The sequence below is a fragment of the Schistocerca piceifrons genome, chromosome 5 (genome assembly GCF_021461385.2).
Source record: "Schistocerca piceifrons isolate TAMUIC-IGC-003096 chromosome 5, iqSchPice1.1, whole genome shotgun sequence".
Classification (NCBI taxonomy): domain Eukaryota; kingdom Metazoa; phylum Arthropoda; class Insecta; order Orthoptera; family Acrididae; genus Schistocerca; species Schistocerca piceifrons.
Genome location: NC_060142.1, coordinates 643,298,338 through 643,311,271, shown reverse-complemented (window position 1 = coordinate 643,311,271; position 12,934 = coordinate 643,298,338). Strand labels below are relative to the sequence as shown.

At 40.0% G+C, this 12,934-nt stretch overlaps 1 protein-coding gene across 2 annotated transcripts in view; it reads left to right on the top strand.

The window, feature by feature from the left end:
- LOC124798387 (endoplasmic reticulum metallopeptidase 1-like) overlaps positions 1–12,934 on the top strand; it is a 250,540-nt gene that overhangs the window by 172,974 nt on the left and 64,632 nt on the right. For both annotated transcript variants that reach the window (XM_047261761.1, XM_047261760.1), the window contains exon 8: positions 101–281. In XM_047261761.1, coding sequence (XP_047117717.1) covers positions 101–281 — 181 coding nt within the window. The remainder of the gene's footprint in view (positions 1–100; positions 282–12,934) is intronic.

Genomic DNA, 12,934 nt, shown 5'->3' with positions numbered 1-12,934 from the left:
TCTGAACCCTCGTAGTAGCTCTAAAATGTTAGTTTTTAAAATGTGGTGCAAAAGAGTGAGACAGTGTCATTTCAAGTTTTGTTTTCTTTCTTTTTTTCAGAATCTTCTTGCATGTGAACACCAAGCACAATTATATTGTACATTTGTGCAGCTCATATGGACTTTCCTGATGCTGCTGAGTACAATGTTCGAACTGCGTCTATCATTTCTGCTCATGCTCTTTGTTCTGTTTCCCACAGTTGCCAATCTTGTCGTTATAATGAGCAAGAACCACCAAAGAAGTATGTTGAATATACGAGCTAAGTAATGAATTTTTTGTAAATAAATTATCATGCTATTCTGCAGCTGACAATCAGTTAAAGAAATGTGAACCCTGTAAGTAGTTAATAGACCTTAAATTATGTTAGCCTCTTTGGATTCTGTTAGTAACAGGAAAGACAAATAGTACTTCAGAAAGTGTTAAAGAATATTTAATTTAATTTTTTTGTTCTAAGTATTACATGATCATTGAACCAATTTACGACATTACTACACGCTACTTTAGTTATAAGAGTTGTTGTATAGTTGTAGTGATAGATCAGGCATACATTTAAAAGATGAAAGACTCACTCAGTCTGTGGGGGGAAAAAAAGGCTTATAGAAGGAGTTACTTTTCAAAGACTGTATAGGAAAATCCCAATCCCCAGTCCTGTTGTAGTGTTTCCCCTCTTAAAATATGTAGTAGTTCCTGCTGTGATGCATTACGATATGACAGACTAACCGCACAAGTTGTACTTTGCAGAAGGCTACATGTGAGGGGCTATGTTGAATGAACCACAAACTGCTCTTGATTGGAAGTATGCTTACCTCATCTCTTCTAAAGCTGTTTTGTGCTACAATGAAGTCTCTATACACATGAGGACACCTCATTTATTAATTGAAACCAAAATGTGGAAAAAGTGTCTGTACAGTTATTTATTTTGCATGATAGCCAGTCTGTACCCACTAATGACAATAACAATCCCGTAATCTGATGATAACCTTCAAGCATAGTCATATTCACAAAACAGTGCACTGAATCTGTTTCTGTTTCCACAGTTCAGATCATCACACTCTTCAGACTAAAATTTTAGGTGAAATGTAGCAGTTGTGATCTATACCTGTTCAATATCTTCCGGCTGGCGTTACTAGACTGGGGTGGGCTATTCAGATTCTTTCGAATCTACCTGCACAAGGGTGCACTTTCGTGGTTAGTCAGTTAATTCTGCTAATCATCTGTAACATTACATTAATTGTGTTGTTAATCTTTGCAGGTCAGTTGTTAGAAGCTGGAATTGTTGCATAAACATCAGTGTGGATAAAGTCTTCAGCATTGTTAGATTGGTTCCTTGAAGAGCTATGCATCTTGGTGCCAAATCTGATACGGGACTCGTTGCTATCTTTTGTTGCTCAAGGACAGTTCAGCCTATTCTTATCACTTTCCCACACTCCTGATTCGTAGAGTGTGACCATCTGTCACTTGGGGGAACTGGTCTTTGCTACTGGCTTGCATAGTTACAGCAGCGTAGAGAGAGAGAGAGAGAGAGAGAGAGAGAGAGAGAGAGAGAGAGAGAGAGAGAGAGAGAGTGTGTGTGTGTGTGTGTGTGTGTGTGTGTGTGTGTGTTTTCAATGCCTGGTACCCATGATCTGGCGTGAGCCAACTAACCGTGTCAGTGACTGGTACTTTTGTGTGGTCCCTCATATCAAGAAGGGAATATCTAAGAAGAAGAAGAAGCAGACAGTGATCTATCCGAACATTCCACCTGCCATCTGTCCAGTTCTACATGGGAAAGGATTGCCAATACTCGAACCACTGACAGAGTACGAGATTACTTTTGACGGGGATTCTGAATGTTCTGAACCATGTACATCACAAGATCCAGAGTTTCTTCCAAATATATCACCAACTGATGATCCACAAAATTTGTCCCAAAATGAGTTAAGTGACCTCATTAGAGATTTGGAGCTCTCTAAATCTAAGGATGAGATTTTAGCATCAAGATTGCAGCAGCACAATTTTCTGGAAATCAATGAAAATGTTTCATTTTACCACAGAAGAGAGCAACAATTCACTCCTTTTTTTAACATGCAAGATAGTCTTGTGGTATGCGTAGACATAAATGATCTAATGAAGGCTCTCAGAATTAATTGCAACCCTGATGAGTGGAGACTCTTTATTGATTCATCAAAGTTGAGCTTAAAAGCAGTGCTTTTACACATTGGTAATGAGCTTCCTTCTATTCAAGTTGGGAATAGTGTGCATATGAAAGAGTCATACCAAAACATGAAAATTTTACTAGAAGCTATCAAGTATGACTCTCAGTGGCAGATTTGTGGTGACTTGGAAAGTGGCTGCACTGCTATTAGGTATGCAGGTAGGGTATACTAAATGTTGCTGCTTTCTCTGTGAATGGGATAGCTGAGCTCGTGCATCTCATTACAGTAAACGTGAATGGCCCACCAGAAAATCTCGTCAACCAGATATAAAGAATATTAAGAGTGAACCTCTAGTAGACCCTAAAAAGTTTCTGCTCCTCCCCTTGCACATAAAGTTGGGTCTCATGAAAAACTTTGTTAATGGATTCAACAAAGATGGGGGCACATTTAAGTAATTAGGGCAAAAATTCCCTTACTTAAGTGATGCCAAAGTAAAGGAGGGCATCTCTGTAGGCCCGCAGATTTGAGAGCTTTTTAGAGGCCATACTTTTGATGGAAACATACAACGTGATGAGAAGCATGCATGGAAATGTTTTACGACAGTCTGTTTACAGTTCTTAGGGAACAAACGAGCAATAAATTACAAGGAGATTGTAGATTACATGTTGTCATCTTATGAAGAACTTGGTTGTAACATGTCACTGAAAATAGCATTTATTACGTAGTCATTTTGACTTCTTCCCCAAAGATTGTGGTGTGGTAAGTGATGAACATGGGAGCGATTTCCTCAAGATATTGCCAAATTTGAGAACAGGTACGTCAGAATGTGGATCCCTACCATTTTGGCAGATTACTGCTGGACTGTCATAAGGGATGTTCCCGAATATGTGTATAAACATCAAGCCAAGTGAAAACAGTCATCTTCTGAATTTATCTCTGAACAAAATATGTAATTGTATATACTGTACATGTGGACATTTAACATTTGTAATCCTTTATATACATTTGTGGCCAATTAATTTATATATTTTCTTTTGTGCTTTACATAGTTCTGGTACAAAGTAGACTTACGAAGTATTTTCATTCATTTAATATTATTTTAATTTTTTCTTAATATTTTACTTTTGCATTTCCAGAATGGCACTGAAATTTATCAATGCATAAAACAACATAATTCAAGTAATTATTCACTTAAAATTTGTTATGTTGAAGCTTGGAACATGAATGCATATTTAGTTAATGACTTATTTACACAAAAATGTAGATTACTTTTTAAAAAACTAGAGCTAAATATTTATGAAGATAATTTTGTATCATTTTATACTGAAATAAACATAACTAACTCAAAATCATGCAATTTACATACTTTCGCTTCAAATTTGTTGTTCAGTGTAATTTTTATTCCAGAAACATGCATTACTACTATACCCTTTGTGTTCTTAATAAATTCAAAAAATGCCTGTGAAATGCCATTCACGTCACTACCACTGTCCAGTAAACACTTAACATGTATCCCTTGTACCCTTGCTGTTATTATAGGGTGCCTCACTTCCTTTTTACTTACCATATGATCTTCTTCATACAACAAATCCTCATTAATCCTTTCCCTGGAAAAACTATCATCCTGCATACCAAAATGGTTATCACACACAGTCAAATGACGGATAGCATGGTCTTTGTCCTCACTACAACTCTCACACCCTTACTTTTCATTAGACCTAATATTATCCTCCTTTATTCTTTCTTTACTTACCACGTGGCCATCATCATCAATTATAAATTCAAGTACCTCATCCTCATCACTACTGTCAGAATCAGACCCACTGTCACTTTCACTGTCCTCAAATATTTGGCTAATTAGTTGATCCTTGTTTCCAGTGTTAGACCATAAAGCTAAACACCTGACTTCCTTATGTTCTCTTAAAAATTTAACATACATTTTGACACTTTGGACATCCTGAGCAACAGCAACACACTCTGTTTCATCACTTGATTTCATTATAATAAGTTCCTCCTCTCCTTTTATGGGATAAACATTGCTACCCACACCATCATTCAACATCTCACTAGAATTAGAAATTACACTCATCTTACTACAATAATTTTCATTACCCTTACCTGTGGTTACATCACATTTATATACAAGTGGCTCTTCATCACTACCTGCTGGAGTGCAAGCCAGAACTTGGGCATTATCTACTGTAAATGGTTTGATCCAGAATTAAAGTCATCTCCTCCATTTCTTTTACTTGAATTCCTTCCATCATTTCCATGCCCATTCTGGTTATCCACCACCCAACCATTCCTTGAATATCTACTGTAATTAGTCCTGTTCATCCTGTTTACCTGAAATTCTCTCCTTGATTGATTATTGTCATCAAAATGCCTCCTATGATCTGCCACTGAGGGCTTCACCCTCTCCACTTTATCAACATAATTCAAGAAATCCCTAATATTACCCATAGGGGCAGGTACAAGCAATTTTCTTAACTTTCTGAGGCAACTTAGTTTCTAAACCCATAATTATTGATTGACTATGAAATATAAGTTCGGCCGAATTATTTGTTTAAATGATGAAATTAACAGATATCGTTATGCAAACAGTACTTTTGACAAAACTATTAATTACTTTGGAATTGATTAAGGGCTGGCTTTGCTAACATCTTTCCAATTAGAGCCAAATACATCCTTTAAGAATACTATTAGTTGTTCCCCCAAATGTTTATGTTTAGTACAGAACTGATATTTGTTTAGACATCAACAATGGAATTTAAGTTATGAAACAGTTACTGATTTCACCGTATAACAAAGGTATTAACTAGGAATAGTCAAAATAAATTAGAAAAATTACATACATAAAACTAAGCACAAAATTAGATCTGATGTTATATTCTTTAAAACTGAGGGCCAACCTTCCTCTTTTATGAAAATGCAGATTATACTTATGTATGTTAATCGTAATTAGTTAAAAGTGAAAAAATGTATTTTAAGGAGGTAGATGGCAAAACAAGATGGGAAGTCAAAATATTCCAGCTTGCTTTGTCACAGAGACAATAGAAGATTTTTGAAATGTGTTGTTGTGGGAGAATATGGAAGATTGGATGGATAGATCAGAAAATGAAGAAAAGGCACTGAATCAAGTTGGAAAAAAACAGAAGCTGTTGCTTGATATACACATCGTGAGGCGTCAAACAGTACTTAATATGGTATTAGAGAGAACTGTGGGAGGTAAGCACTGCAGAGGGAGATGAAGACTTGAGTACAGCAAGCAGATTCAGGAGGAAGTGGGTTGCATCGTTATGCGGAGATGAAGAGATTTGCACAGAATAGACTAGTGTGAAGAGCTGTGTCAAACTAGTCTTCAGATAGACCACCATGATAAGAACAACATTCATGTTAGTAATTCAGTCAAGCTGGAAAAAAAGGTGAATACCAGAATGTGTAAAAAGAGGAACTGAAGATACACCAAAAATGGAGCAATTGCTTATACTGTGTTTGAAACAGTCAGAGCAATTGGAAGATCAGTCTGCAATTCAGTTTCACATGAGCACATATTTAAGCAGTATGAGCAATCTACATTACATTTAGCTGTTGGTGTTTTATGTAGGTTTAAGAAAAGTCCCAATTATAAAGCAGGAGTAACCACTTCATATGATACAATTAATATTACCAAATCCAAAGTACCCCTGAAGTTGACAGATACTTGAAGCCTCAGCTGAAGTACACTTAGAGTTTAGCACTTTAAATACAAGTACACCCCACTTGTAACAGTCCTCCTTTTCTTACAATATTTACAATGCTCATTTAGCAGTTGCAAATTTAATCAAGGCTGTTGGAATATATTTGGTTGGAGATGGATATGCTACAAACAGACGAACAAGGGAACATTAAGAGATGTGACCATGTGTGTGTTACCAGTGCCCTGTCCCTGTCTTGATCTTTTAATATAGCTGGAAAAATTTTGCATTGAAATGTAATAAATAATGTAATGTCCTTGGTTGTAACTTATGAGTAATAAGAAATATTTCCAATTAAAGACAATGTTTATATCTAAACACATAGATGATGTGACTTACCGAACAAAAGCACTGGCAGGTCGATAGACACACAAACAAACACAAACATACACACAAAATTCTAGCTATTGCAACAAATGGTTGCTTCGTCAGGAAAGAGGGAAGGAGAGGGAAAGACGAAAGGAAGTGGGTTTTAAGGGAGAGGGTAAGGAGTCATTCCAATCCCGGGAGCAGAAAGACTTACCTTAGGGAGAAAAAAGGACGGGTATACACTCGCGCGCACACACACACATATCCATCCACACATATACAGACACAAGCAGACATATTTGAAGACAAAGAGTTTGGGCAGAGATGTCAGTCGAAGCGGAAGTGCAGAGGCAAAGATGATGTTGAGTGACAGGTGAGGTATGAGTGGCGGCAACTTGAAATTAGTGGAGATTGAGGCCTGGTGGGTAACGGGAAGAGAGGATATATTGAAGAGCAAGTTCCTATCTCCGGAGTTCAGATAGGTTGGTGTTGGTGGGAAGTATCCAGATAACCCGGACGGTGTAACACTGTGCCAAGATGTGCTGGCCGTGCACCAAGGCATGTTTAGCCACAGGGTGATCCTCATTTCCAACAAACACTGTCTGCCTGTGTCCATTCATGCGAATGGACAGTTTGTTGCTGGTCATTCCCACATAGAATGCATCACAGTGTAGGCAGGTCAGTTGGTAAATCACGTGGGTGCTTTCACATGTGGCTCTGCCTTTGATCGTGTACACCTTCCGGGTTACAGGACTGGAGTAGGTGGTGGTGGGAGGGTGCATGGGACAGGTTTTACACCGGGGGCGGTTACAAGGATAGGAGCCAGAGGGTAGGGAAGGTGGTTTGGGGATTTCATAGGGATGAACTAAGAGGTTACGAAGGTTAGGTGGACGGCGGAAAGACACTCTTGGTGGAGTGGGGAGGATTTCATGAAGGATGGATCTCATTTCAGGGCAGGATTTGAGGAAGTCGTATCCCTGCTGGAGAGCCACATTCAGAGTCTGGTCCAGTCCCGGAAAGTATCCTGTCACAAGTGGGGCACATTTGTGGTTCTTCTGTGGGGGATTCTGGGTTTGAGGGGACGAGGAAGTGGCTCTGGTTATTTGCTTCTGTCGGGAGGGTAGTTGCGGGATGCGAAAGCTGTTGTCAGGTTGTTGGTGTAATGGTTCAGGGATTCCGGACTGGAGCAGATTCGTTTGCCACGAAGACCTAGGCTGTAGGGAAGGGACCGTTTGATGTGGAATGGGTGGCAGCTGTCATAATGGAGGTACTGTTGCTTGTTGGTGGGCTTGATGTGGACAGACGTGTGAAGCTGGCCATTGGACAGGTGGAGGTCAACGTCAAGGAAAGTGGCATGGGATTTGGAGTAGGACCAGGTGAATCTGATGGAACCAAAGGAGTTGAGGTTGGAGAGGAAATTCTGGAGTTCTTCTTCACTGTGAGTCCAGATCATGAAAATGTCATCAATAAATCTGCAGCTTCATCCTGACCCACAACTACTTCACTTTTGAAGGCCAGACATACCAACAATTAAAGGGAACAGCCATGGGTACCAGGATGGCCCCCTCGTACACCAACCTATTTATGGGTTGCTTAGAGGAAGCCTTCTTGGTTACGCAGGCCTGCCAACCCAAAGTTTGGTACAGATTTATTGATGACATCTTCATGACCTGGACTCACAGCGAAGAAGAACTCCAGAATTTCCTCTCCAACCTCAACTCCTTTGGTTCCATCAGATTCACCTGGTCCTACTCCAAATCCCATGCCACTTTCCTTGACATTGACCTCCACCTGTCCAATGGCCAGCTTCACACGTCCGTCCACATCAAGCCCACCAACAAGCAACAGTACCTCCATTATCACAGCTGCCACCCATTCCACATCAAACGGTCCCTTCCCTACAGCCTAGGTCTTCGTGGCAAACGAATCTGCTCCAGTCCGGAATCCCTGAACCATTACACCAACAACCTGACAACAGCTTTCGCATCCCGCAACTACCCTCCCGACCTGGTACAGAAGCAATAACCACAGCCACTTCCTCATCCCCTCAAACCCAGAATCGCCCACAGAAGAACCACAAATGTGCCCCACTTGTGACAGAATACTTTCCGGGACTGGACCAGACTCTGAATGTGGCTCTCCAGCAGGGATACGACTTCCTCAAATCCTGCGCTGAAATGAGATCCATCCTTCATGAAATCCTCCCCACTCCACCAAGAGTGTCTTTCCGCTGTCCACCTAACCTTCGTAACCTCTTAGTTCATCCCTATGAAATCCCCAAACCACCTTCCCTACCCTCTGGCTCCTATCCTTGTAACCGCCCCCGGTGTAAAACCTGTCCCATGCACCCTCCCACCACCACCTACTCCAGTCCTGTAACCCGGAAGGTGTACACGATCAAAGGCAGAGCCACATGTGAAAGCACCCACGTGATTTACCAACTGACCTGCCTACACTGTGATGCATTCTATGTGGGAATGACCAGCAACAAACTGTCGATTCGCATGAATGGGCACAGGCAGACAGTGTTTGTTGGTAATGAGGATCACCCTGTGGCTAAACATGCCTTGGTGCACGGCCAGCACATCTTGGCACAGTGTTACACCGTCCGGGTTATCTGGATACTTCCCACCAACACCAACCTATCCGAACTCCGGAGATAGGAACTTGCCCTTCAATATATCCTCTCTTCCCGTTACCCACCAGGCCTCAATCTCCACTAATTTCAAGTTGCCGCCACTCATACCTCACCTGTCATTCAACATCATCTTTGCCTCTGCTCTTCCGCCTCAACTGACATCTCTGCCCAAACTCTTTGTCTTCAAATATGTCTGCTTGTGTCTGTATATGTGTGGATGGATATGTGTGTGTGTGTGTGTGTGTGTGTGTGTGTGTGAGTGTATACCCGTCCTTTTTTCTCCCTAAGGTAAGTCTTTCTGCTCCCGGGATTGGAATGACTCCTTACCCTCTCCCTTAAAACCCACTTCCTTTCGTCTTTCCCTCTCCTTCCCTCTTTCCTGACGAAGCAACCGTTTGTTGCGAAAGCTAGAATTTTGTGTGTATGTTTGTGTTTGTTTGTGTGTCTATTGACCTGCCAGTGCTTTCGTTCGGTAAGTCACATCATCTTTGTTTTTAGATATATTTTTCCCATGTGGAATGTTTCCCTCTATTATATAAAGACAATGTTTGTTAGACATAATTGCAATCTAACTATATTTCATTTTGCAGTCATACTTGTCATCCTCTGTACAACTCGTTTTATTCTGGTTACCATCAGTGTGGAATATTTTTTCATGAAATTTACAGAATTTTAAATTGAGTACTATTTTGGAGAAGTAGCATTTCTCAATATGCACGTACAATTGTTAGTTTTAAACATTGGAACCACAAAGTGTCTGACGTGACTTGGTTCAGAACATCTTATTACATTAATTTACCCTGAATTTTTCAATTAATGTACACTTTCACTACTTATCCTCTTCCACTACTTATTCACTGAATGAATTCCTATCTTCAGTCACACCATGCTTCTGTACTCATCCCAAGTCACACTGTGCTTCTGTAGTCATCCCTTGGCTCGTATCCTCTGTCTCTTACTCGTAGTTCAAAGTGGATGTCCATCTATTAAAGAACTTGCCACCCCAGTCAATGTAGTACCCTTACATGCTGCAAGAAAAGAGAAGAGTGAGGATGATTACATTTGCTGTCCATAATTGCTAATTCTTCATTGTGCTCTGTAGAGCCTATACTAAGGGGAAACTACTGTTAAATATTTAAAAATACTATTCATCCCTTCCCTTTACATTACATGAGGTGTTGATTTTTTTGTACAAAAAGCAACATACACTTTCCATTGCAACTACAGCAATTGTCATTAGAAGGATTTATAACTTCTGACACACTGTTTAAAATGCTATGCCCAGGCAGTAATGTATTTAATGGGGAGCGTTATTCACTGGAAAAGATTACTATTCACCCTTCTGGTGGAAAAGTGCTATTGTTCTGTTGAAGAATTTATTGACAACAGTTTCACAGTTTGAAAAAGTGAATTGTAAATTTAATTTTTTGTGTTCAGAAAACTATAATAAATATTTATGAAGCTGTATCCCAGAAATGTATGTAAAGTAATACAAACTTTCGTATTTCATATAAAAATCATTCTCATCATAAAACTTGGCATGCATCCTATACATAAAACCAAATGATTTGAGAATTGTATGTCACAAGATGATAAATCACATATACAAGATGAATGAATCACATTTCATATTGATGAAATGAGTCAAGGTATACTTTAACAGAGTTGTAGCAGCTCTTAGAAGTCAAATCTGTAGATTCTCTTGACAATAAAATATCACTGTATTCGTAAATACTTTTTGCAGTTCATCATCACATCATCATCATCATCATCATCATCATCATCATTTAAGACTGATTATGCCTTTCAGCATTCAGTCTGGAGCATAGCCCCCCTTATACAGTTCCTCCGTGATCCCCTATTCAGTGCTAACATTGGTGCCTCTTCTGATGTTAAACCTATTACTTCAAAATCATTCTTAACCGAATCCAGGTACCTTCTCCTCAGTCTGCCCCGACTCCTCCTACCCTCTACTGCTGAATCCATGAGTCTCTTGGGTAAACTTGCTTCTCCCATGCGTGTAACATGACCCCACCATCTAAGCCTGTTCGCCCTGACTGCTACATCTATAGAGTTCATTCCCAGTTTTTCTTTGATTTCCTCATTGTGGACACCCTCCTGCCATTGTTCCCATCTACTAGTACCTGCAATCATCCTAGCTACTTTCATATCCGTAACCTCAACCTTGTTGATAAGGTAACCTGAATCCACCCAGCTTTCGCTCCCATACAACAAAGTTGGTCGAAAGATTGAACGGTGCACAGATAACTTAGTCTTGGTACTGACTTCCTTCTTGCAGAAGAGAGTAGACCGTAGCTGAGCACTCACTGCATTAGCTTTGCTACACCTCGCTTCCAGTTCTTTCACTATGTTGCCATCCTGTGAGAATATGCATCCTAAGTACTTGAAACCGTCCACCTGTTCTAACTTTGTTCCTCCTATTTGGCACTCAATCCGTTTATATTTCTTTCCCACTGACATTACTTTCGTTTTGGAGATGCTAATCTTCATACCATAGTCCTTACATTTCTGATCTAGCTCTGAAATATTACTTTGCAAACTTTCAATCGAATCTGCCATCACAACTAAGTCATCCGCATATGCAAGACTGCTTATTTTGTGTTCACATATCTTAATCTCACCCAGCCAGTCTATTGTTTTCAACATATGATCCATAAATAATATGAACAACAGTGGAGACAGGTTGCAGCCTTGTCTTACCCCTGAAACTACTCTGAACCATGAACTCAATTTACCGTCAACTCTAACTGCTGCCTGACTATCCATGTAAAGACCTTTAATTGCTTGCAAAAGTTTGCCTCCTATTCCATAATCTTGTAGAACAGACAATAACTTCCTCCTAGGAACCCGGTCATATGCCTTTTCTAGATCTATAAAGCATAAATACAATTCCCTGTTCCACTCATAACACTTCTCCATTATTTGCTGTAAGCTAAAGATCTGGCCCTGACAACCTCTAAGAGGCCTAAACCCACACTGATTTTCATCCAGTTTGTCCTCAACTAATACTCGCACTTTCCTTTCAGCAATACCTGAGAAGATTTTACCCACAACACTGATTAAGGAGATACCTCTGTAGTTGTTACAATCTTTTCTGTTTCCATGTTTAAAGATTGGTGTGATTGCTGCTTTTGTCCAGTCTGATGGAACCTGTCCCGACTCCCAGGCCATTTCAATTATCCTGTGTAGCCATTTAAGACCTGACATTCCACTGTATTTGATGAGTTCCGACTTAATTTCATCCACCCCAGCCGCTTTATTGCACTGCAATGTATTGACCATTTTCTCCACTTCCTCAAATGTGATCCTGTTTCCATCATCATTCCTATCCCATGCTACCTCAAAATCTGAAACATTACTGATCGCATTTTCACCTACATTGAGCAACTCTTCAAAATATTCCCTCCATCTGCCCAAGGCATCCACAGGATTCACCAGCAGTTTTCCTGACCTGTCCAAAATACTTGTCATTTCCTTCTTACCTCCCTTTCGAAGACTGCTAATTACACTCCAGAATGGTTTTCCAGCAGCTTGACCCATAGTCTCCAACCTGTTTCCAAAGTCTTCCCATGATTTCTTCTTGGATGCTGCAATTATCTGTTTGGCTTTGTTTCTTTCTTCAACATAACTTTATCTGTCTACCTGGGTTCTGGTATGTAGCCATTTTTGATACGCCTTCTTTTTCCTTTTACAGGCTGCCTTGACTGTATCATTCCACCAAGCTGTTTGCTTCATCCTACTTTTACACACTACTGTTCCAAGACATTCTTTAGCCACTTCTAGTACTGTGTCCCTGTACCTTGTCCATTGCTTTTCCAATGACTGTAATTGACTACATTCAACTAACTGGTACCTTTCTGAGATCGCTGTTATGTACTTGTGCCTGATTTCCTTATCTGAAGTTTCTCCACTCTTATCCTCCTACATATGGACCTGACCTCCTGCACTTTCGGCCTCACAATCCCAATTTCACTGTAGATTAAATAATGATCAGTGCCATCAAAGAATCCCCTGAATACACGTGTGTCCCTCACAGCCTTCCTGAATTCCTGAT